The sequence below is a fragment of the Mchenga conophoros genome, linkage group LG12 (genome assembly GCF_057382185.1).
Source record: "Mchenga conophoros isolate Kocher_MC1m ecotype Shallow Benthic linkage group LG12, M_conophoros_male_GT1.1, whole genome shotgun sequence".
Classification (NCBI taxonomy): Eukaryota; Metazoa; Chordata; class Actinopteri; order Cichliformes; family Cichlidae; genus Mchenga; species Mchenga conophoros.
Genome location: NC_140537.1, coordinates 30,824,162 through 30,848,487, shown reverse-complemented (window position 1 = coordinate 30,848,487; position 24,326 = coordinate 30,824,162). Strand labels below are relative to the sequence as shown.

At 40.4% G+C, this 24,326-nt stretch overlaps 1 protein-coding gene across 6 annotated transcripts; it reads left to right on the top strand.

The window, feature by feature from the left end:
- Positions 1 to 3,940: 3,940 nt before the first annotated feature.
- shoc1 (shortage in chiasmata 1) lies at positions 3,941 to 21,669 on the top strand. 6 transcript variants are annotated; one of them, XM_085295212.1, is made up of 28 exons: positions 3,953 to 4,081; positions 4,384 to 4,459; positions 4,533 to 4,662; positions 5,033 to 5,123; positions 5,204 to 5,373; positions 5,469 to 5,631; positions 5,714 to 5,828; positions 5,894 to 6,035; positions 6,127 to 6,231; positions 6,391 to 6,520; positions 6,760 to 6,854; positions 7,539 to 7,784; positions 8,388 to 8,804; positions 9,335 to 9,520; positions 9,929 to 10,123; positions 10,231 to 10,323; positions 10,749 to 10,930; positions 11,046 to 11,118; positions 11,297 to 11,348; positions 11,716 to 11,891; positions 11,976 to 12,075; positions 13,403 to 13,514; positions 14,331 to 14,452; positions 14,621 to 14,708; positions 14,896 to 15,027; positions 19,102 to 19,251; positions 19,618 to 20,326; positions 21,341 to 21,669. In XM_085295212.1, coding segments are annotated over exons 1-28 (4,338 nt in total). In that variant the 5' UTR covers positions 3,953 to 4,079; the 3' UTR covers positions 21,427 to 21,669. The 6 variants fall into 6 exon arrangements, 5 of the variants coding, with proteins under 5 accessions (XP_085151338.1, XP_085151337.1, XP_085151342.1 ...); XM_085295211.1 differs by having other exon boundaries at positions 11,285 to 11,348; XM_085295216.1 differs by lacking the exon at positions 9,335 to 9,520 and having other exon boundaries at positions 11,285 to 11,348.
- Positions 21,670 to 24,326: the final 2,657 nt, after the last annotated feature.

Genomic DNA, 24,326 nt, shown 5'->3' with positions numbered 1-24,326 from the left:
GGGACACAAAGTAATGAATAGTCAGGATTGCTGGCAGGTGTGCAGCAGGGGTGTTTCCAGGCTTGTTAAAAAAAGGCTGGCGTGGGGGACATTGAGGAAACTGTTAAAACCAAATAAAATCAGTTCAGTGAGTTGTATTTGCACACACCAACTGCTGCCATAAACGTGCATTAAGATTAACATGGCACCTAAACCGAAGCACAACATTTAATGGAGACCTATCAAAGCTAAAATGCAGCCTGGTTAGAACAGTAAATGTGATTAACTTATTCTGATGTTAGAGGCGATCGTGGCTCAAGAGTTGTAATCGGAAGGTTGCTGGTTCGAGCCCCGGCTTGGACAGTCTCAGTCGTTGTGTCCTTCACCAATTGCCTACTGGTGGTGGTCAGAGGGCCCAGTTGCGCCAGTGTCCGGCAGCCTTGCCTCTGTCAGTGTGCCCCAGGGTGGCTGTGGCTACAATGTAGCTTGCCGTCACTAGTGTGAGTGGGTGGATGACTGGTTGTGTAAAGCACTTTGGGGTCCTTAGGGACTAGTAAAGGCTTTACTAGTCAGGCCGCTTAACTTACTGAGTGTTAATAATGTCTTACCGTTTGCAAAGTAAAGGAGGGGAGGAGGAGTAGGCTGTGGACCAAACCATGAGGCAGAGCCCACTTTAAAAAAATGAATTTGTTTGAACAGTTTGAATAATTAACCAATAGTATTCAGCTCATTCAGTGTTATTGTATACATTTACAACCATTCACTGAGGAGAACAATCATTTTTTTTGATGGGGAACCTTTTGATCTCACCCATAATTTCCACTTGCCTCCACTCACATGTCAACACATTTTTGCCTGGAGGCTGCTCCCTTCTGTACCTGGTTTGTTCGGTGTAACCATTTCTGTTTTCATTTTGTATTTTTGCAGTCTAGCTGAGCATTTCTTGGACATAAAAACTCAAATTCAAACTGCTTAAATAGCTCTGTTATGACCAAGAACTCTGGGGACTGAGTTGGCTTCCCACAGGGGCAGTGTCTGTCTTCTTGTCTTGTAAATAGTGAGTTATTTAACCCACATTGACTGTTGTGGCTCAGTGTGTGGTGTGGGTTTTGTGTGGGTAGAGGTGATGTGTTAAATGGGATTCAGTCCAGAACATTGAAGCAGCCCCCTTAAAGCTCCCCAGACTGAAAAAAAACTTTTAATTAAAACCTGCTGTGACACCTCTGCTCTATGTTCTACATATGGACTGTCCTCAGTTTTCCTTTATTTTTAATGACATGTTTTGGATGGACCAGTGTTCTTTTGTTAAAATGTAGAGATTTCTTCTGTCCTTTAGATGATTATTCACAGCTGCTCTATGACAGAGGGGTTCTAGGATTCCAGTCAAAGAAAATAAACCACCAGCTCTCCTATAAAAACCACTGGATGTGATTGTTGCAGTGTGTTTGGCATCCTCATCTAATTCCTCTCCTGGCAAGCTTCTGGAGAGCAGGAGTCATCTTTTAATTCAGTGTTGGGAGCATTCTTATTCACCCAGGCATCGCCCATAAAACCCTCACACAGCCTTGACAGTCCTGTGGTCTTGTAGAGACACAACACTGAACTTCACCTGATCTAAATACATTCTCTGTTTTCTTCTCTCCACACTGTCTGGGCATGACAGATAATCTTTACCAAGTCATAAGCAATTTAACTTGTTTTCAATGTAAGGCTATGTAAATAGTTAGTTAAACTGAGTGTCATTGATAATATGGCTGCCATTTTACTTCCTAACCCAGTGATAGAGTAAGCAGGTTAATATCACTCAACTAACTAAACAAATCCTTACTTACAATATAATTAGAGGACTTAGTGAATATGAATAGGTTATGTATTTCAAAGTATGGATAAACCATAAAAGATTGTATAATAAGTACAAATAAGTTTGTTGTATAATGCAAAAGTAGTTCTAAGTAAAAGAATAAAACTAAATAGTTACATAAATGTGGCAATATTTTTATAAGTTTAAATACATATAATAACAATTAGCTATCTGGAATAAATATCCATGTAAGTAAATATAGTTATAAAGTTATAAGTATTTAATAAAAGAGCTAAAGAGTCATAATATGTTGTGTATATTGCTGAAAAAGCTGAAGATAATGGACAAACGTTAAAACATATAATTATATACTATGATATACTATGAATAAAGTAGCTGAGACCAAACTGAGCTAAACACTGACAGTGTGACTGGATGAAAAACATCCTCTACATGAAAATAAAACATCAGAATAAGAGTTGTGTTTATGATGAATCAGTCTGACAGGCCTGTGGAGATGTCAGCTACTGTCCTGAAGTCTGCTGCAGCTGTTTGAATGTCTGTTCAGCAGCCCTGTGACACTCATGCTCCCTCTCACATCGTCATGAAGTCTCACAGTCTAATGTCTTCCTTGTTCAGGCAGCTTGTCACCACATGGAGCCACACTGCATAACACACAACCTACTGTAAGTTCAAACTATAGAAAGCTATGATATTTACTAGTTTCTATAATTATAATACAGTTGACTCTAACTAGAAATTATATAAATACTTGTGCCTTATATTAAGGTTGTTTATATTCATCTGTTTATATTGTATGTTTTAAATCATGGAAGAACATTCAGTTCATTCTGTGAATACCTGAGGCAGTAATCCAGAAATCGAGACAAACTCCAGCTCACATTTAGTGCAGTTTCATGTCAGTGTGAATTTTCTGTATGTTATCACTCCTGTGAGAAAGCACACATCGGCAGAATCTGCTGTCTTAAAGCGAAGCCTGTAAAGCATGCTGGTATTTTGTCACCTTGATGAGAAACTAGTGAACTCCAGACATAGACCTTTAAGCGTTTAATAACTTTTAGTTCATCCAATCAGGATACACAGAAGAATTACAGGGTCACAGAAGAGACAACACAAAGATAAAACTGTCAACACCCATTTTTTCTAATGAGGGGAAAGATAATAGAGAGGATGGAAACACCTCGCTGTTTGTTTCACTTTCTTTTCTTTTCTTCTCTTTCTTTTCTTTTCTGTATGATTGAAAATCATCACATGTTTGGAAAGTGAAAACCGGAGGGCCCATATCTTGTAGGCATATAGAAGAATTGGATTGGTAATTGTACTTCCTTGAATGATGTTGCTGTTGAAGAGCGCCCTCCTGTGGTGAAAAGTAGAGTGTACATGCAATTGAAAAGCAGAAAACACAGAAGCCATTTAGTTCATTATTACACTATAACTATTATTGTGTTGATTTGTATGGGAAATTGCAACCCAGTTTTTCCATATTTAATATAGAAACAATTTGCATTGTGCCACAATATGGCACATTAACACAAATACTGTGTCGGGAAAATAATGAATAAATAGCTAAGAAATATGTATTACAGTGAGCTTTATTTATGGTTATCTGTGATTTAAGTGATTAAAATCAGTCCATAGTCAACATCTTAGTTGATGTTATCCGTGGTGGACTGGCTTTATACAGGAATAAATAATGTATGACTTTTAAATTTACCTTTTATTTTGTTCAGTCTATTGGGGAATTTAAAGGGGCGTTTTGACACATAAATGTGTGTTTCTGGCATAATGAGACCTGTAGGCACTGACCCAAACTGAAATCTGGTGACATCCTGACATAGAAATGCTTCGTCACCAAGAAGAAAGGAAGGACTCGTGGACCATTGTACTGCAGAAACGAGTTCCTTACCAGACCAAAAACATTTATTCTAGCGCCTCTGATGGCCTATGTTAGGTATTAACATTGCCATCCACACAACCACAGAAAAAAACGTTGGCCAGCGTCCATTAAATATTTGTGTCCATGGGTCTATAACTTCAGTGGAGGCCTTTCCAGGATTTACAAAGAGCTTGTTGGGGTCCCAGAAATATTTTAGGTTTTCTAATTTTTTTTAGGCAAATACTATCCAGATATTTTTTTTTCAAAGGCTGATCCTAGCTTTACTGGTCATATGCCTCAGAGCGCATGCGTGACGGTTTCACCTTTTGGTGACCTGTTAATGCATCCTGAAAAAACAATCTTGGACACTACAGCCGCGCAACACTAAAACTTAATTGCATCATGTAAGTTTGCTGTTACTGAAACACACAGTGCTCTTATTTACATTTTTTTTGTCAGCTTTCCATATTTAAAGCTTTAAATTTAGAGTAAAAATGTGTAAAAAAAAAAAAAAGTTACCTAGCTATAGTACGACACTTGCTAGCTAAGCAAGCTAATAAACTTGAAAGATTTCCACGTGAAAGTTATTTTTATCCGTTTACATAAATATATTTGTTTATAGCACGAGACATTAAGTTAGTTGGTGTGATGTAAGATACCGAGGTACAGACATGTTACCTGTAACTCCGCTTCTTTGTGTGCACAGGCCAGAAAAGGACAACTCTCCCCAGACTGAAGTCTTCCCTGCTATCAGATTTAAAGCTCTTGACTATGTTTTTGAGGTGAGCTTGTTCATTTTACCCGGAGTATTTCTCTAAAAGCTTGTTGTTCTGATTCTTTGTGTGTGTATTTCAGGCCAGCACCAGTCTGAAAGTCATGATGAACCTGCTGGCTCTGCCAACACCTTACCTGACAGGTGCCAGTGACCTGTATCCACATAGTGGAAAGCTGCTTGAAGACACCTACAGGAAACCGTGGGTCAGAGGTATTAAAAAAACAACAACTTAAGTTTGTAGAGCGGGGATGTAAGTGGACCAGACTAGTGAAAATCTCATTTCTGTTAGTGCAAAGAAGTTTGACTGCATATTTAATCCTAATATAAGAAAAAGATGTGCAACTTCAATAGTACATTTCAGTTTTTATATATGATAAAGAAATGCTGCCATAGTTAATGAAAGAAATCTGTCAGCATGACTCTTTGGGCTTTGTAATAAATCAACGTGTAAAATTACTAAAGTAATTTTGAAAGTACTTAAGCAATCATAAAAAACCAGTAATAGTGTGTTGATGATACAGGTAATCTTCACATGCCTGCCATATGAGTTAATTTGCTTATATATTTATTCCCTTGACAGGACAGGTGATCTCCACTTGCAGACTTAATGTCGGTGGCTCTGTCCTTGATAATTTGAGAGAAAAAAATCCACCAGTAAATTCAACAGAAAGGTTCTCCTGTTTAAAAACACAATCCATTCACTGAATTTTGTATTTGTGGAGCGATATCATCAATACTTGTTACTTTTCAGATTTGATGTGAAAGATGAGGTGGAGGTGATACCCAGCTCTAATCCTGACTCACTTCAGGATTTAGATGAAGATTTGTATGGTTCCCTTTTAAAAGACTCACAGACTGATGGTCCATGTCAGGAATCGTTTTTTAAGCAGACACCTGACGCGATCACGGATAAGAGTGAAGGTGAACCATTTCTGTATACTACAATAAAGTTGTAATTCTAATCTTCTTAAGGAAATCAGTTATGTTTAGTAAAACATGTTTGTGTTCTGTGAAAGACCTCTTCTTGCCAGAAGAGCTCATTCCAGTCGATCACCTGGCAGAGTTTAAGAGACATTTGCCTACACTGAGAGTCAAGTTGTCCAGATTGAGGATGCTTCCTGTAGCTGACCCGCTGCTGAGCTCATCAGGAAATTCCATCTCAGAAGACAACATGTTCAGGTGCATTTTAAAACCTGCAAATGAACAACCTTTGTGTGTTTATGGCCCCACTAACCATCATGTTAAACCTGTTGGATTGTAGCTGTTTCAAGCACTGTGCATCTTATGAAAAACCGGCAGATGTGGACACCACTAATGTTCAGACATGCGTAGACATTCAAGAGGAGTTTGTTAAACAGCCACTCACGAACGGAGAGGTAACTAATCCTTATAAACATGAGACTATTTGCTCAGTTTATTGTTAATAGTTTTTTCTCTGTAGTTGCTGCTGTTGCCTGCTGTAGTGGAGACTCTTCAGCTGAGCACAGAAAAGTTCACAAGGTTTTCAAACATCTACAGTCATGTGAATGTTTCCACTGAGCTGATGGACGAGGAGATTCCAGTCCTAGATGTGCTTCGAAAAGGTGACAAAGACCAAAATCCTTTAAGATGAAATAAAAAATATTTTTTTAAACACTATTAAAAGATAAACTGATATATTTGACTTTTCTTCAGCTTCCCTTTCAAATCCTTCAGTGGATATTTCCAAGTTTGATGTACCAGATGAAGCCAGTGAAGAAACCAAGATGAATGGAGGCCTGATTGAGTCAGATTTTGCAGGTACAGAGAGCTTAGATAAAAACTGTAACTTGTTGGTTATACTTTTCATCCAATAATAGAGAAATATACAGAGGCTACATCAGGCACACCATGTCTCTTCGATTGTTTGAGGTGTCTAATTCTCTTTCAATGTAAGTTTTAGTTTACTGTGTCTTTAAGGATGTGCGGTGCTTCCCACTGAAATGGAGCTGGAGTTGACTCTCAACCCGACTCCCCTGAAAAGTCAAACTGACATCTGTCTGTCCACCTCTGAGCTCAAGAAGGAAGAGATGTCTCCTTGTTGCAGAATGTGAGTAATGTCAGGTTGAGCTGCTAACTAAACAGTTCTGATAGGTTTTTTTTGTTTGTTTGTTTACTTTCACTGATTTCACATTAACTGAACAAGCATGATGCACACATAGAGATGTCATCTGTAAGTCATCTGGATTAACATTCTTATAAACTGCTACAGCATGATGAGAAAATATGAGTGATTCCCATTTTATGGTAATTGGAGAAGCTTTTGAAACAATAATGATTTTCATCTAGATCTTTGGTGTCGCCGAGAGCTCAGAAAGAGATGAAGGCGGTGCTTTGGAAGGCAGAGAAGCACCTGAACTTTGTGGTCGGCTTTCTGTTGTCAGGTAATTTTGTAATTAAAGGAAGACTCCACAAATTTTCCACATTAAATACTCAACACTGATTAACAGTGGAAAAGTGCCAAAGCCTCCACTGGCTCTTTAGAAACCACTTTGTTCACTGTGACAGTTTTGCTAAAGTGACTTTGGGGGAATCAGCAGGGGGAACAAAAGCCATTAAGTTTAAATCATATGAGTACACATTTTGTTTTTATTATGCAAAATTTGGGGTGAATCTGCTGCAGCACTTCTGACTAAGAGGACTTTAAAACTCACTGAGGTGCTGCAGTGCTTTGGCATCAATAGTTAAAAGGCTGATGTTTTTGGAGACCACAAGATGTCACTGTGGCCCCAAAACATCTTGGTCTTCAACCACCCATCTACTTAAACATTTCTGATGGGTTTGCAGCTCTAAATGGAGTCTCAAATTGGATGTAGAGACTTAAAACGTAATGTATCACAATCTAGGGACAGGGGTTGACAAAATGTGACCGTTTACCATGCAGAGAAAGTCAATTCAAATGAATGTTGCTATCATGAAAACTCTGGGGTGCATGTTTTTGTGTCATGATTGGACTTAAAGTGAGATTTTTTTTGTTTTGTTTTTTTGTTTCTAATTTATCACATTTACAGACGTACTGAACACAGAAATCTCTGAACTGTGTCACTAAATTGCTGTATTTCCTACAGAGCCTCAAATGTATGAACCAGCTGTTGACTTCCAGCCTCTGTGGGAAGCCTTAAAAGTTATCAAACTAGAGAAAGAAAGTTTCATAAGCACTGCTGACAAACTGCAGTCCGAGATGGAGACGGAAGTCCCGCAGTTATCTTTGTGCTGCTGCTGCGACTTCACAGAGAATATGAAGTCTGATCTTCCCTCCATCAGAGAGGAAACTGGAGAAGACTTAAGTAAACTGCCACCTGAACATGTGGAGGGTGAGTGTTTTTGGTTTTTAGATGTGCATGAGTCCATGTGTAGCTGTATTAAACATATGTAGATAATTAATTACTAAGCTTTCGGTTTACTGACACTTTTCCGCATCCATTTCTTGGAAGCAGCAGTCTGAGTAGAGATACCCAGACTTCACTCTCCCCAGCCACCTCCTCCATCTCTTTCAAGGACACACCAAAATGTTCCCATCTAGCTGAGAGACGTAATGTCTCCACATGAACTGGGTCTGCTTGGGCATTTGCTGGCTAAACATGCCCGAAATATCTCATCTAGGTGGTATCCTGAAAGGATTCTATGCCAGAACCTCCTCTGCTTGCTCCTTTTGATGCAGAGCAGTAATCAGTCTCAGGTGGGGCTCAGACCCCTTTAGGAATTATCCACTCTGTGGTGGTTGGTGGTTTGCATGATAGTTTTTGTCCATCACTGTTTTTTGGCAGCTCACCTGGAGCTGGTTTAAATGCCGAAATGCCAGTCAAAACCAGGTTAATTGTTTCAGGTGTTTTGGGTTTTTTTTTAGTTGAAGTGCAAAAATTATTTATATTAAGTATCATCAGATCTCATCTATTTTCCTTCTATTCTGGTTTCAGTCGACTCCTTTCTATTGAGCACCACAGCTGAAACTCTTCTCCAAAAGAAACCCACTGATGATTCATCTCTGAATGCCTCCCAGATGCCTGCGTTCAACACAGTGAATAAAGATGTCAAACCAGCTCCTGTCACCACCAAATATGATATTGGTGGCAAGAAGTTTTCAGAAGTTGCAAGCTGGTCTTCAGCTCATGAAAAAGGCATCAGCAGACAAGGACATGACTGTCAGATGGAGCTGAGTGCAAAGATTTCTGAGGAGGCCTCCACACTGAATACTAGAGATGATGACAGAGGTTTGCTGTTGGCAAGAAATCCACCAGAGCTGGACCTTGACCCCCTGGCCACCTTCATGATGCTTAGGTCTCAGCAGATCGCTCCTGTTTCTGCATCACCTCAGAGCTCAGGCAGCACTGCAGGTACACTATGCTTACTATCTGTTCTTGCATAGTCTGAAGGTGATTTATGCTTTTGCAGCTTTATTTTCAAACATTGTTCTCTGAACTTAAGACCAGAATGTTTGTATCTATTATGTGAAAAATGTAAATGAAGTATTATAGTCAAAGTCTCCACAGGAAAACCGTGTGTAGCCACAGATCCCTACACTTCCCACAAAAGAAAACAAAACGCATGAATGCACTGTAAAGCTCTTAGATTCTTCATGTTAGATTCCTCAGTAATCATCATAATTTCTTCAGCTAATCTTTTAATCCCGATAAGTTTATAAACTTCTGCTCATCCAACTCACATAAAGAGGGCATTGTTTCTAAGAAGGCTCTAAAGCTCTCAGGTAAGCTGATTTTTTTTTTAATAGTTAAAAACCCTAACAGATCCAATAAATTTACCCTTGACCTGAACTTTCTTGCTATGACTCCAGATGTACACCTGTAAAAACTAATGTAGCCTAATAAAAACATGTTTTACCTAAGCTCATCCTTTTATTTATCAGCACATGAGGTGAACCACCAAGCACTATTATCAGAGCTGCAGCCTTCTCCAGTGCAGAGTCAAACACTGGACGTGAGGCCAGGAAATTCAAACAGAGAGGAAGAACCTGCTAATCAGTGGATGGGTCAACTCAGTGGAAAATCACAGCAAAGACGGGACAGCAAAGTAGTTAAGATCAAACCTACAGGTGCAACACAAGTTATCAGAGTGAAGTAAAGTTACAAATATCCACACCTTACGTTCACATTTGAGTTTCAGTCAAGTAATTCCACACTTTTACAAATGTATCATTAGCAGCAATTTAATGGAGACCTGAAAGCCAGGCGCCTCCATAATTTTTTCATAGGGGTGGCCCTATTGGGGCTACTAAAAATATTGGGGTCACAGACCAAAAACAGAATTTCCAATATAGGTTACTTGAAAAATATGACAAAAAGAGACAGGTCTTGACAGGAGGGACCACATGGGGGGCCAGCAAAGTTTGGGAGTCAGGCTGCTTGACTGCATGTCTCATTGACCAGACTGTAGTAGGGTCTGTTTGGAAAGCATGGTGCTTCAGATGGTGTTTTAAATTAGTGTTTTAAACCCTGTGCAGACAGCCAGCAGCGAGCCTACTGTGAGCTGCTGGCCTTCGCTCAGCCTTGTCTGAGCTCTGCCAGACAGCTGGGGCTCAACTTCCCAGGGTGTGGAGACTTCAGCAGCCTGGCACCAGACCAAACTCACTTCCTTCTCAAACAACAGGAGAGGGCACTCTGCAGGGCCCCTGCACAGACTGCAGAACTGATCAAAGGTAGGAAATGCCATGTTAATGTTTTAATTTGCATGTTGTTGTATTAATGTATTAAACCTAGATTTGACAGAAGTAAATTATCTACTCCCTCTCCCACTGTGTTGCAGATCAGGAAGCGCTTTTCAACCTTGCAGCTCTGATTCATGTGCTGGTGACATTTAAGGAGCTGCTGCTGAAGTGCGACCTCAGTACGGGTTTGGGTGAGATGAACTACTGTCACACAAGCACCCAACCTTTAAAGTTTATTAAGTTAGTTCAAAATGCTGCAGTTGTAAAGGTGGGAAAAATCTAATTGTAATAAATTAAAAGTTCAAACAGTTAACTGAAAGTAAATTTTATAATTGTGCTATTTTTATTATAACGTAGTATGATATTGTTTTTACTTTCATATAAGTAACGACTTTGTCGAGCCAGTAGGAGAGAACCTGGGTAAGATACAGAAATATCCCCTGTAAATATTCTAAAACAGTACGATAGAAATTATGCAATCATGTGGGATCCCATCACTCAAAACTGGAAGCTGGAATTTCCAAAATCTTAACTTTAGTTTCAGTGTCTACACTGAGGTTTTAACCAAACAGATGCCATGTTGTGAGATTTTTAACCTGGTGTTCTTGGACAACAGAGTACCTGACAAAGGCAGCTAAGGGATGTGCAGAGCAGAGTCTGCAGCAGCTGCTGAAGAGGCTGCACATCATCCTCTACCTCACTCAGAAAAACCAGGAGTCCAGCCTCAAACTGCAGGAGCTCCAGCACCTGGTGGCTGAGTGGCTGAACAGCAGTAAAGGACAGAACAGCACAGATAAAGTCAGTATTGTGTAATCAATCATATACTTCTATAAGCTAAATATGATATTCGTTAAAGTCATAAATCCTTATGTGAAAAACACTTGATAAGAGTTGCTTATTTACCTTTGTGCAGATTCTTGTTATCGTATCAGTTCACTGTGATAGCAGCAGATCAACAATAATCAACAGCTTGAACCAGGTGACAGGTAAGCAGCTCACTGATCATTTCAGTCATTTCAGTCAAAGGTTATTAAACTAAAAAATATTCAAAGAAAAATTAAATGCTGCAAAACATGCAGAAATAAGACAAACAGGTGACTGTCATTGTGTCATAGAGTTAATTATATTTGTGTTTTTTTGTTGTTGTTTGAGGCGCAACTGCAGTTTGTCCAGAGCAGGACAAGATAAAGCTCAATGGTGCAAGCGTAGTCAGCAGGTAAAAGTGTATCATAGTTCATTCATCTAGGCCTGTGTGATACATTGGTATATAGAGATATGAAGTCATATATAATTACATGATATTGTAGAGACACAATAAAGCTGTGCTTGAGGTCCCATCCCCTGCTTTCCAAGTTATTTTTTTTAATTAACATACATTCTTTATTTTATTTTATTGTTTCTGAAAGATTTGAAAAGCGTATTTTCAGTTTCAAATGGTAAATAATATCTATTTTATTATTTTATATTTTGGCAATAGCAAAATGTATACATCTCATAGCTATATTTTCAGATTAGGAGCCATTCATCACACTGTCTTGAGTATAAGTAAACACATTGTTGTCACACCTCTATCCTTTTTACAGCATGCATGATAGTGTGTGCGTGGTGGTGTATGAACAGGATATTGGCCCCGACTTCCCTTGGACCTGTTTCTCTCTAGTCGTGGAGTACGACCATCCGGGCCAGTCTCCATGGTCTGCAATCTGTAGGGAGAGGAGCATCAGCCACCTAACGTTCAACACCACCGTCTCTGATGCAGGTCAGCTGCCACCAAATTCCACATATTCATATTATTGTTGATATGTTCGCTTAAATGCTTTTAAATGTGCTTGTTTCCCTAAAGAGAATATCTTGTGGTGCCTGGAGGACAACGTGCCGTATGTGTTGTTTGTGACGGAGGGACTTATTAACTATCCGCTGCTACTGCAAATGCTTGAGTCAGAGTGAGTTTTCCTCCTCATCCAGACAAGTAAAAACAACTGTGTTCAAGTATCGAGTATTATGACCAGCCTTTACATCAGAATAATTTTTAAATGTTTTACATCTGAGTAGCTGAGATGAAAAAATAGTAAAAATAACTAACATCAGGTTACATATCACATAATCTAATATAAGAAGTTTTAATTTAAAGTTAAACAGAAAACTACAGCCAGATTTTAATAACAGTTAATGCAGAGTAGTATGTAAGCGCATGAATGAAAAAGGAACAGTGCATCATGGCAAAGCCCCATCAGCCTAAATCCATTGTAGGGTAATTAACCCTTTAAGACCTACCATAGAACCAAGTCCGCCAGAGCTTATCTTTATATTTTTACACGCAGTAGTGCCATTTTTGAGAGCATTTCAAGTTGCTATACATCAATACAACCGTTATAGCCCAAATTGTAATAATATGTATGCATTAAGTCCATAGTAACTACATAAATTGCAAAAAAATGCAATAAACTACAAAAAATTGAAAATTGTTTTTGGTTTTTTACATATATTTCTAGTTAAAGAAATTTAAGAGGTTTATCCCTCACAACTGTAAATACAAAAAAGTTGCACAAAATAGTTTCCAACAACAGGAAATTAAATTCATAGTCATAGTCAATTTTTATATACTGCAGGAAAAATGAAAATAAATATTATAATCCAAATTTTTGCAAAGCTATATGTGGAAGGAAACCATGACCCAGGGCAAGCTGATGGCATAAGATGTAAGTACAACTCCTCCGGTTTCATATGCAAAAAAAATTATTGCGGTAGCTTACGTGGTTCCGGTTCTACAGGGATTTAAAAATAGTTAAGCAAAACGGAACGTGCCTGCTCCAACCGGTTTTAAAGGGTTAAAGGACGACTCAGAGTCACCTGATCAAGCCTATAACTATATGCTTTAAGCCTAATCTTGAAAGTAGGAGCTGGCCCCACGGAAAAATGAAGACTCTGCCTCCAATTGTACTTTTAAATATCCTTGTAAGCCTTGTAAGTAAGCCTGCAGTCTGAGTGCTGTTGTAGTCATCACAGAGTTTACTCATATCATGGATGGAGGAAACTTATTTTCTAGTTCTGCTGTATCACTTTTGACATTTTAACAGATAATTATAACTCTGACAGCTAAAAATCAATCAATCAATATGCTGCCTCTGCCTTGGACTTTCCTGACCTTCAGACAGCAAAGGCTTTTTTTTTTTTTTTGTTAGCATTTTTTTTTTTTTTAGCATTTTTACCTGACCTCCCAGTCCTGACGAGAGCACTGTTTGATCATTTGGTGAAACATGTCTGTCACAGGTTTAATGTGATGGTGCTGGAGAGGAGCCACTGTCCCTCCCTGAAGAGGCTCGGAGGGATCCACAATTACACTCTCATCACAGTGGATGAAAGCACCGCCATCGTAATTCAGGTATCAGGAAACACATAAACACTTCATCTTTGTGAGGAAACTTCACGTAATACGGTGGTAGCTGTAAATTTTAAAGCACATCTAATAACAGTAGACTCCACAAATGTGGGAAAGGAAACATTTTTCTTTACACATCTCAGGCTCTTCATGGTTTGTAAATGTCTGTGATAAAATAAAAATCCGATGTCTGACAGTGTTTTTAAGGGAACTGGTAACATGTGTTTCACTTAGGTATGGAAGCTTTTTTCTAATGCTGAGAAAAAATGTACATGGAATTTAAACTGGTAAGTTATTGTGATGAAATTTTTGAGATACTTAACTCAAAATTTTGAGTTTTTAAGTTGAAATTTCAACATGCATAACTCAAATTTTTGACTTACAGACAAAATCAGTGATAAAAGTGTGCTTCCATACTTAGTTTTATGGTTTCAGCTTTTTAAACATCTTTGTTTTAGCCAATTTGTTTTAGATCCCACTCTCACCACTTGACGACCATCTTGATACACTTCTGGGCAGTTATTTTGAAGCATTATGTAACTTTCATTTCAGTCCAATCAGTCCTCATAAAGACAATATACACAGTTAGACTTGTTATGGGGGCGGATTTCCTCTGCGTTTAGTCCCAATGCTCTAATGAGTCTCTTAAGTGAAAATGCTGACCAATAAACTCTGCAACTACTTAAAGAAAAACACACACTTTTTTGCTGTGTGTGTGTGTGTGTGTGTGTGTGTGTGTGTGTGTGTGTGTGTGTGTGTGTGTGTGTGTGTGTGTGTGTGTGTGTGTGTGTGTGTGTGTGTGTGTGTGTGTGTGTGTAGGAGCAGGATGAACTATGTCAAGAGCGAGCCAGTGAGGGAGTGGTGATGAGGCTGACTGCTCTCTCTCTTCAGTACAGCTGCTGCTGGCTCATCCTTCATTGTCCAGAAGGTCAGGGAGGAAGGTGGGTGTCCACATATACTTAACCCTACACCCTCACTTGGAGAGTGTATTTAACTTTGAACCAAGTATTGACCCTAAAACCTGATGATTTTGTCTTCCAAAAGGGTCCTTATTTATCTCCCCTAAACAGTAGTAGTATATGAGAAGGCTTGATTTTGTGTGTGTGCAGATTTTCCAGTGAGGCCTTCAGCAACTTGGTGCTAGTCTATTCATCTCTGGTGCTATTGAGAATGAAGTCTGAGGATTTGGATGTGAAGGTAGAACATAAGTGGTGCCCCTCTCTGTAACAGATCATTATTATGATTATCATCTTCATTCAAGTCAAATTAATATCCTTTCAGGATATTGAAGACATTTCACCAATATTTTAAACAAAAAGACCAAAAGTAATAAAAAAGAATAAACAACAGTAGGATACAGGCATTTCTGTACATCGTCTTGCAGGTGCTGTTAGTGTCAGATGTATTGGAAATGGCAAAGTCCATCAGTCAGATCTGCTTCCACAGCCTGATGTCCAGTGACAGAGACCCTGTCAGCTTCTTGAACAGAGACTGGCTGACTGTGATGCCCTCACAGGTGAAACTCATATCCCCAAATCAAAGCTATTCATACAGAAAGGTCTAGAATAAATTGCACTGTTTTCAGTGATGAATTAAAGCAGTGTTTTGACTCTATTCTTAAGAGCATGTGGATACATTTTTTTTCTATGGTTAATTATAAGCTGGTCCAGTTGTAATCAAGAGGGATAACTGGACATCATACAGTTAGAAAATACAGGTTCTGTGTAGATTTGTTTTTGTATTTCTGTAGTCACATTGCAGAAAACAGTGGTTGGAGACCAAGATATTTTATTATTAACTGTGATAATTAATACTGATAAATCAGGGAAAAATGCCATCTACATAGACAGAAATTCACAGTAAACAGAATGTTTTTTCATTAAATTCAAATTCAAATTCAAATTTTATTCGTCACGTACACAGTCATACACAGTACGATATGTAGTGAAATGCTTGGACAACTGCTCGTGACCTAAAGAGAACAAAAAAGGAAAAGGCTATGAATAAGATAGGAAATAAATATGAAAAATTAAAAAGGGTAAATTTAACTAGGAAGGAATAAAATATAAATTAAGGTTAAAAATGAAATAACTGTACAACACAAATTAGAATGAAGGGTAAATTTAACTGGGAAGAATAAGATAAAGATAAATATATAAATTAAAGTTGAAAATAAAATAACTGTACAACAAAATACACAATACACAATATAGAACTATATAAGAATGTATGAAGGAATCTAAATATAAATAAATATATACACAATAACAGCAGCTGTACAAGTATTAACCGGAAATGAAGAATATAGTGACCAGTGTTGTGCAAAACCAAAGTCCAGAAAGTCCAGTGTGTGTGTAAGAACCATATGTGTGGGTCAGTACTGTGTGGTGGTGTGATTGAGAGACCGTATCGCCTGCGGGAAGAAGCTCCTCCTCAGTCTCTCTGTGTTGGTCTTCAGGGAGCGGAATCGCTTTCCTGACCTCAACAGAGAGAACAGTCTGTTGTTGGGATGGCTGAGGTCCTTCACAATCTTCCTGGCCTTGGTCCAGCACCGCCTGCTGTAGATTGAGTGCAGGTCAGGGAGCTCAGAGCGGATGGTGCGCTCAGCTGACCGCACAACCCTCTGTAGAGCTCGTCTGTCCTGCATGGTGCTGTTCCCGAACCAGGTTAAGATGTTTCCCGCCAGGATGCTCTCTATGGTGCACGAGTAAAAGTTCCTGAGCACCTTGGAGGGCAGTTGGAAGTCTCTCAAGCGTCTGAGGTGGTAGAGACGCTGACGGGCCTTTTTCACCACGGTGTTGATGTGACAGGACCATGACAGGTCCTGCGTGATGTGAACTCCGAGGTATTTGAAGCTGTCCACTCTCTCCACTGGGCACTCGTTGATGACGGGGGTCTGGTAGTTCCTCTCCTGCTTAGTGCTGAAGTCCACTATCAGCTCCTTTGTCTTACTGACGTTTAGAAGGAGGTTGTTCCTCTGGCACCAGTTCTCCAGATTCCTAATCTCCTTCAGGTAGGCCGTCTCGTTGTTATCAGAGATCAGGCCCACCACGACGGTGTCGTCAGCAAACTTGATGATGGTGGTGGAGCTGGTAGTGGCCACACAGTCATATGTGTACAAAGAGTACAGCAGGGGGCTCAGAACACACCCCTGGGGGGCTCCAGTGCTGAGAGTGGTGGAGGCTGAGACATGTCCGCCCATCCTTACTGCCTGTGGTCTGCCAGTTAGGAAGTTGGAGATCCACTGACACATAGATGAGCTGAGTCCCAGATGCTCCAGCTTGGTGGTGAGTGTGGAGGGAATTATGGTGTTAAATGCAGAGCTGTAGTCTATGAAGAGCATTTTAACATAATTCCCCCTTCTAGTGTCCAAGTGAGTGAGTGATGTGTGGAGGAGATGAGAGATGGCATCGTCTGTGGAACGATTTGGACGGTAAGCGAACTGTAGTGGGTCCAGTGTGTCTGGTAGTGAAGAAATGATGAAGTCTCTGACCAGGCGTTCAAAGCACTTCATCACTACTGAGGTGAGGGCTACAGGGCGATAGTCATTGAGAGAAGCAGGGTGGGGTTTCTTCGGGACAGGAACAATGATGGACTCTTTGAAGCATGTGGGGATCACCGACTAAGATAAAGAGATGTTGAATATCTCAGTGAACACAGGAGCTAGCGGGTATGCGCAGTCTCTTAGGATACGACCTGGGATGCCGTCTGGTCCTGCTGCTTTCCTGGTGTTCACTCTCTTGAAGGCTCTCCTTACTTCATGCTCGGAGATGACGAGCACGTTTCCGGTGCTGGCAGTATCTTCCTGTCTGCAGCCGTTAGCGCCGCTAACACTAGCATTGTTGGAGACCTTAGCTGCAGCCTCGAAGCGAGCATAGAAAGTGTTCAGCTCGTCTGCCAGAGTCACGGCCGCGTTCGTCATACCGGTTGTTGGTGCTTTATAGTCCGTTATTGTCCTTAGTCCCCGCCACAGGCTCCTAGAGTCACTCTGTTGGAGTTGTGACTCTAGTTTCCTCCCGTAGCGCTGCTTCGCCTCTTTCACCGCCCTCCGCACGTTATATGACGCGGCTTTGTACGGGTCCATGTCCCCCGTCATGAGTCCCGTGTTGTAGGCAGCGGTGCGGGATCTCAGAGCGTCGCGGATGGTTTTATCCACCCACGGCTTCTGGTTGGGAAACGTTGTGATAGTCTTTGTCTCCACGGTATCATCCGCTAGTTTCCCGATGAATCCCACAACCGCTTCCGTAAACACGTTGACGTCATCGTCGGAGCTGTTTCTGAACATGCCCCAGTCTGCGTCATCGAGTGCGTCCTGTAACGCGGCCACCGATTGATCCGTCCAGCGCGCGACCTTCCTCTGAACCGGAACTTCCTGTTTCAGCCTTTGTTTGTATTTTGGCATGAGGAAGATGGCGGCGTGATCAGATTTGCCAAACGGGGGGCGGGATTGTGCCTTGTAGCCGTCCTTGACCGTAGTGTAGCAGTGGTCCAGTGTCCTTTCACCCCTGGTGGGGCAGGTGATGTGTTGATAAAAGTTCGGCGCTGCGCGTTTGAGGTTGGCGCTATTAAAGTCCCCCGTCACAATAAGCGCAGCGTCCCGGTGTTGTGTCTGGTGCTGTGTGAGTGCCTCATGCAGCTCGCATAAGGCGGTGACCGTGTCCGCTTGTGGTGGAATATAAACGGCACTTACAATGACCGATGTAAATTCCCGAGGTAGATAAAAAGGACGACACATGATGGACAGTAGTTCCAGATTTGGTGTGCAGGAGCGTGTGAGAGGAACAACGTTCGCACTGTTGCACCAGTTGTTGTTCACCATTAAACACACGCCGCCTCCCCTTGACTTCCCCGAGTCCCGTGTCCTGTCCATGCGGTGAACCGAGAAGAACTCGGCCGGCTGGATGGCGTGGTCCGGCACCGCTGGGTTCAGCCATGTCTCGGTGAAGCAGAGGAGATTGCAGTCCCGAATGTCTCTCTGGAACTTTATCCTGGCCCTGAGGTCGTCAAGCTTGTTCTCCAGTGACTGGACGTTGGCGAGCAGGATGCTAGGCAGAGGTGTGTAGTGTGCACGAGCTCTCAGCCTGTTCCTGACGCCGGCTCGCTTCCCTCTAGGCCGCCGCCGCTTCCCTTTGTTCTCCCTCGAGATCTCACTCGGCCAGCTCGGATCCGGAGTTAAAAACTTCGAATTGTGAGTACATTGTATACCAATAGAAACAAGAGTGTCACTGTCATACCTAATGTACCCAATGGTGATGATTTTGCCGATTTAGAAACGCTGAAAACTAACTTAAAAAACAAAGACAAAGAAAAAGTGGTCGGAGCAGTCGTGACGGCAGCCGACCTCACCGGCGCCATCTTAAAGAGCTTTAACTACTTATACTGAGAGACCAGTCAGGACCTCATAGGTTTGAAACAGAAATTATTCCATAAATGGTTGTGAAGTTTCAAAGAGACAAAAACTAAATGCACCTTTTACAACTGTCTTATGTCTGCTGTGTGATTTTATTTATTTATTTATTTTATGAATCAAAATCTATTACATGTTTTGTCATTGATTGCATTTCTTTTTTTTCCCATTTGCTTCCTCCAGGAAGAAGAATGTTTGTCACAGTTCCCTTGCATTAACCCCCTGGTTGGACAGCTGATGCTGAGCAGAGTACCATCCTTTGAGTGGCTCCTGGGGGCCTCATTGTGTCAGCTGAAGGAGCTGCTTCCTGAGGTGCCACATAAAGTGCTAAAGGTGATCATGTGCTGTAAATATGTTTGTATTTCGAACACTTGTTTTACAAAAGCTTATTACTTTACACAGAAGTACAAATTACAAATAAAAATAAACAGAGTTCCGGGCGCCGGTTTAGCTCAATGCGTTGAGCAGGTGACCATATGCCATACGGCTAAGAGCAGCCGACCCGGGTTTGAGTCCGACCCGTGGCCCTTTGCCGCATGTCTTCCCCTCTCTCTGCCCCCGCTTTCCTGTCCTTTCTTCACTGTGTCTATCAAATAAAGCTGAAAAAGTCCCCAAAATATTTAGAAAATAAATGCATAAAAAAACCGAGTTGTTAAGAAATTAAATTTGATTTTTTCTCTCCTTCTCTTCCGAGTTTAGCTCTTCAGTGACACGACCTCCCTGTATCCACTGGCAGCAGATCCAAAAGACCGTCAAACTTTGACCACTGAGACAAACCAACAAAGCAGCCTACAGACTCACACTGGGGATTATGAATGCATGAAGTCCCCCCATCCAGACCTTCTCTGTAGCAACCAGAACACCAGCTTCCTGTTCGAGATTCCACAGGAGAGCTTCTACCCAATATTCGAGGATGGCAACTCAGATTTCAAACTTGACCTGAGTGATACTTTTGGCAGTTCAGATGTTTGTTTCCAGGGAAGCTGGAACATCAATGATCCATGGAGAGAGGATGGGAAGATCTCTGGCTGGAGGAGCATAGCTGGAGCAGTGGGGAGGGTTGTTGAAAGATCAGTCAATGAGTGGACACGCAAGACTCCGCTAAACGATTACACCACTTCTTCACACCCTGCTGACAGCCCACTCAAACTGGACTCTACCTTCAGTTACAGTACCAACCTGCAGCAGCCAGCCAGCCCCCAAACGTCCACATACCCTACACTCTACAAGGACTTTAATCCTCCCAGTCAGCACATCACCTACAGTCTTAGCACACCTACAGGTATCCTGTGGGGTCATGATCACGTTGGGGGAGGGATGACATCACTTTCAGCCAACTACGGCTCCAGATGCTGGGCAGGAGAGGAGAGGAAGAGGAACAGAGAGGCTGCAGGCTTGATTGGATCAGGTGAAAAATAGAAATAGAAGCTGTTCAGGTCTCTAGCACAATACTAGCTGTTGACACAACCTTTGATTCTATACTTACGTTGCCATGGTTCCCTGTAGTTTTTGTGGAAGATGTCTATGTCTGTAAATACTCATCAAAATCTCTCTGAGCAGCAGTAAAACTGAAAAGTGCAACACAAGTCGCAAATGGAGACCATTTGCCTTCAGAGTAAAAGTTGTTTCAAAAAGGTGGAGCTTTTACTTTGAAAGTGAATGTAGTTTGTATAGTTGACCATTCACAAGTTTACAATGGCAGGAAAATGCAACAAAGTATAAAGTACATTGTGCATTCTACACCATGGTCCTCAAACTTGCACAGAGAACAAACAACTTTTATTGTCTGGCATACTAACCTGAATTTTATGCTGGTGATGTGAGCTGAGTCACTTTTACTTCAAGAGTCAATAGTTTCCAAGCCTGAAGACAGCACATCAGGTGAGGAGCAAGACGAGGAGCATGCTCAGAATCTTTTTTTTTTTAACCTTTTTTGTTGTTGTTGCTTTACAACTAAAGCAACAACAAAAAAAGTCCACTATATACAGAAAAACAAGACCCCTCTAAATCATGACAAACTATGGCAACGTTCATAATGCCGTGCTACTCCCGGTGAGACTGTCAGCGTGGAGTTCTGCTGTGACATCCCCAAGTCTCTGAGAATAAACATTCAGCAATTTTAACTTTCTCGATTTTCCTCCCAGGTCCTTTATCTACATCTTATAATTAAAAATTTAGTTGAGTAGTCACACGAGAACCAGCAAACAAGTATAAGTGCGCATAACAGGAGTTGTGTTGGGTGATCTAATTTATAGATCCCATGTTCAGAGCTGCACGAGAAAATGATCCTGAACAGAGTTTGTGGTTGGAAATGCACATTATAGTCTCCTTTTTCTTATTTTGCAGGTAAACGTTTAGGTGCTAACATAGCCCATTTGTTCTTACTTTATTTTTTTTGTTGTTGTTTTTTTTACATTTGCAGTGTTGTCACCATCGAAGAAGGGAAGGCTGAGCTATGAGAGGGTGCCCGGCAGAGGTGATGGACAGACGAGGCTTAGATTGTTTTAGAAAAGAATGGGAGAAGGAATAAAAAATATTAAAATGCATTAAAACATTAAAAGTTCAGTCATGGCATAGTTTGCGGTGGGGGGGTTTTCTTCTCAGATTACATTTTTAGTTTTTCACCTAAAAGTCTACATTTTAAATGTTTATAAGCAATTGTGATTTTCTGAATTCCTTTTTTGTCACCGAAAATACTGTTAATGTTTAAAAAAGGAGGAACAGTTAATTTTATTAAAGTTCAAAGCAATATCATATGATTTTTGTATTATTTCAATCTAAACTATTGTTTATTGTATAAATTTGTTTTGCACTTTTTCATGTTATAGTATTAACTATTTTAAGCTGTTTTACAGGACACGCTGCTCCTTTTCTATTTATAATTATCTATTTGTAATTTATCAAAATTCAAAATTTATTTGTTTGATTTTTTTGTAAGTGTCCCTGAAGTTTCCCAGGCTGGTATAGAAACAGACAATGATTAGTACTAATAACATGGTAGCATTTTAAATTGATTAACGCCTTAAATCTGCTTACAACTACATTATAATGTGTTATAAATGATTATATGTTTAAATACTGCTAAGTAACAAGGAGAAGGTGTTGGCAGGTTCTTCTTACAAAACAAGATTAAGCATAATTATAATTATCTGCACATGTTTGCTGTGCCCCCTCCCCATACTGAGCATGCTCAATTGAGGAAAAACAAATTGTGATTTATGGCTGGAGGAATGGGATGGAGGGTGTTTCCCAGTTAACCTGATAAAGTCTCTTTTTAGCAGCTCCAATGGCAGGGCTTCTTTTTTTATATATATAATTTAGTGAAGCAATCCCCTTATCGTGCTCTCTCAGCATGTGGAGAGAGTGCTTATCTTCACAAGCCAGCAGAGTGAAGCCAGCTCCCTCAGGAATGATCCCCAGACAAAGACGACCCCAGGGACATCGACTCCAAGCCTCCCTGCCTCTGGACAGCCATATCAAGCACTGACTACCACCATCAATAACCCACCACTTTCTTTTTTTTTTTTTTTAAATGTATCCCTCTCCCTACGTGTCCGTCTCCCTGGCTGCTGCCTGCTTAGAAGCAGTGGACAAACAAAGAGAGAAATGGTTTGTTTTTTTAATGGCACAGGAACAAAAGCAGTCAGCAGGGTGGTCAAAGGAGTCCCCCTATGAAGGCGAGGCAAACAGTAGCCTAATGGTGCAGTAATGGTCCCTGACTACACTGGAGCCCTGCACTGAATGGGACAGGAGATATATTGTGGGAAGGAGCAGGCTGTTTAAACCAAAGCATCCTTTAGTCTGGCTCCTATTTTGGCTTCAGCTGTAAAGGTCACACTGTTATCTTTAATCACAGCCTGCAATTAAGAGTCACCTGTGAGTTTTCTGTTTTAAAGAAGAGATGAAGCCCCAGCAGAAGCACCTTTATAGTTGGATAGTGATTACAGATAAGGTCGGGGGGCTTTTGGGCACAAAAAGCAGCACCTCAAAATGCTGAGTAAAATGAAAATGACACAAGCGCCATGAAACAAATCAACAAATAATGATTCGCATGGTAAGAATAAAATTTTCTGAAGTATAAGTAATGTGTTGGTATTTGATAATCCAAATGTAGATTTATCTTGTAGTTTATCACCTGGTTCTAGTTTTAATATATAAGGTTTATTACATTTTCATTATATTCTGGGATTCCTGTTCTAAAAAAAAAAAAAAAAACACAATCTAAAAAGCCGGTGCTGAGTTTTGCACAGGGTTCTTATAACATAATTTTTTAAGGCAAATACATTTGAAAATAAAGTGAATTTAAGATTAGGATTTTTTTTTTTTTTTAATTTAAAAAAAACTGCCTCCGGGAAACAGTTCGTGAAATAATAACTAGTCAGTCAGTGATCATCAAGATAACAATTTAGTCATGTGTCAGTTCAAGTCAAGTCACAGTTTGACAAACCTTGAATCATTGACTTAGCAATCCACTGCACACATGGTGTCACAGTTGTGCTAAAATTATAATTGTATAAGATAACATTGTATGAATGTTAGCTTATACTGAACGATCTAAATTGTTTAAACTAATGATGGTGCTGTAGAGAATAACCAAAATGCTACATGAATGTCCATCTGTACAAAATGTGGTTCCAGTCCTTCAGTTTTCAGGGTGTTGTCCCACAAAAATGGACCTTTCCAGGTAGAATGGGTTGCTTTAGTTGATAAAAAATGATAAAGTTTACCACTATATGCCTCCTGATGATTAACAAAAATGTATTTAAGGCTAAGCAAAACTAAGCCCCAATCAACAAGGCTACTTAAAGTTTGCTTTGTTTTACATTTCTGATGAAAACCCCTCACATGGTACCAACTGTCGAAATGAGATGGTGCTCAGGTAAAATTAAAAGGAACAGTGCATCAACTTGCAAGGGACAAACTCCAAAAATAAAACGCCTGATTATGTGGTTTTTGTCAGCTGTTTGAACGACGGCATCAGCAGGACGTATTACGTTATATATACTAGTATACATGTAGCTAAAAATGTTAAGTATCCAAACAGCTCAGACTTAATTTACTGTAATTTCTCCGAACTTTGGCAGTGTTGTAACAGTGTAGGAAGAAGTAATGCAATTTGGTCTACTCCTAAAAAAAGATCCAGTGTTTGGGGTCCTTAGGGAGTAGTGAGATGCTATACAAATACAGGTCATTTACCATTTACAACATTTGTTTTTATATGAATTCTGCAGTGACTTCTGGCTTAGATTTTCTCTGCAGAACCCCCTGAAAAAACACAAGATGCTGCTTCATTCAGTTGAATTTATTTTACGAGTTTGCCCTCATTCTGCTCCCAGATGATGATGATTTACAGCAGGTACACTCCGCCATCAAACCACCACACAGAGAAGTGAGTCTGCAGACCTGGA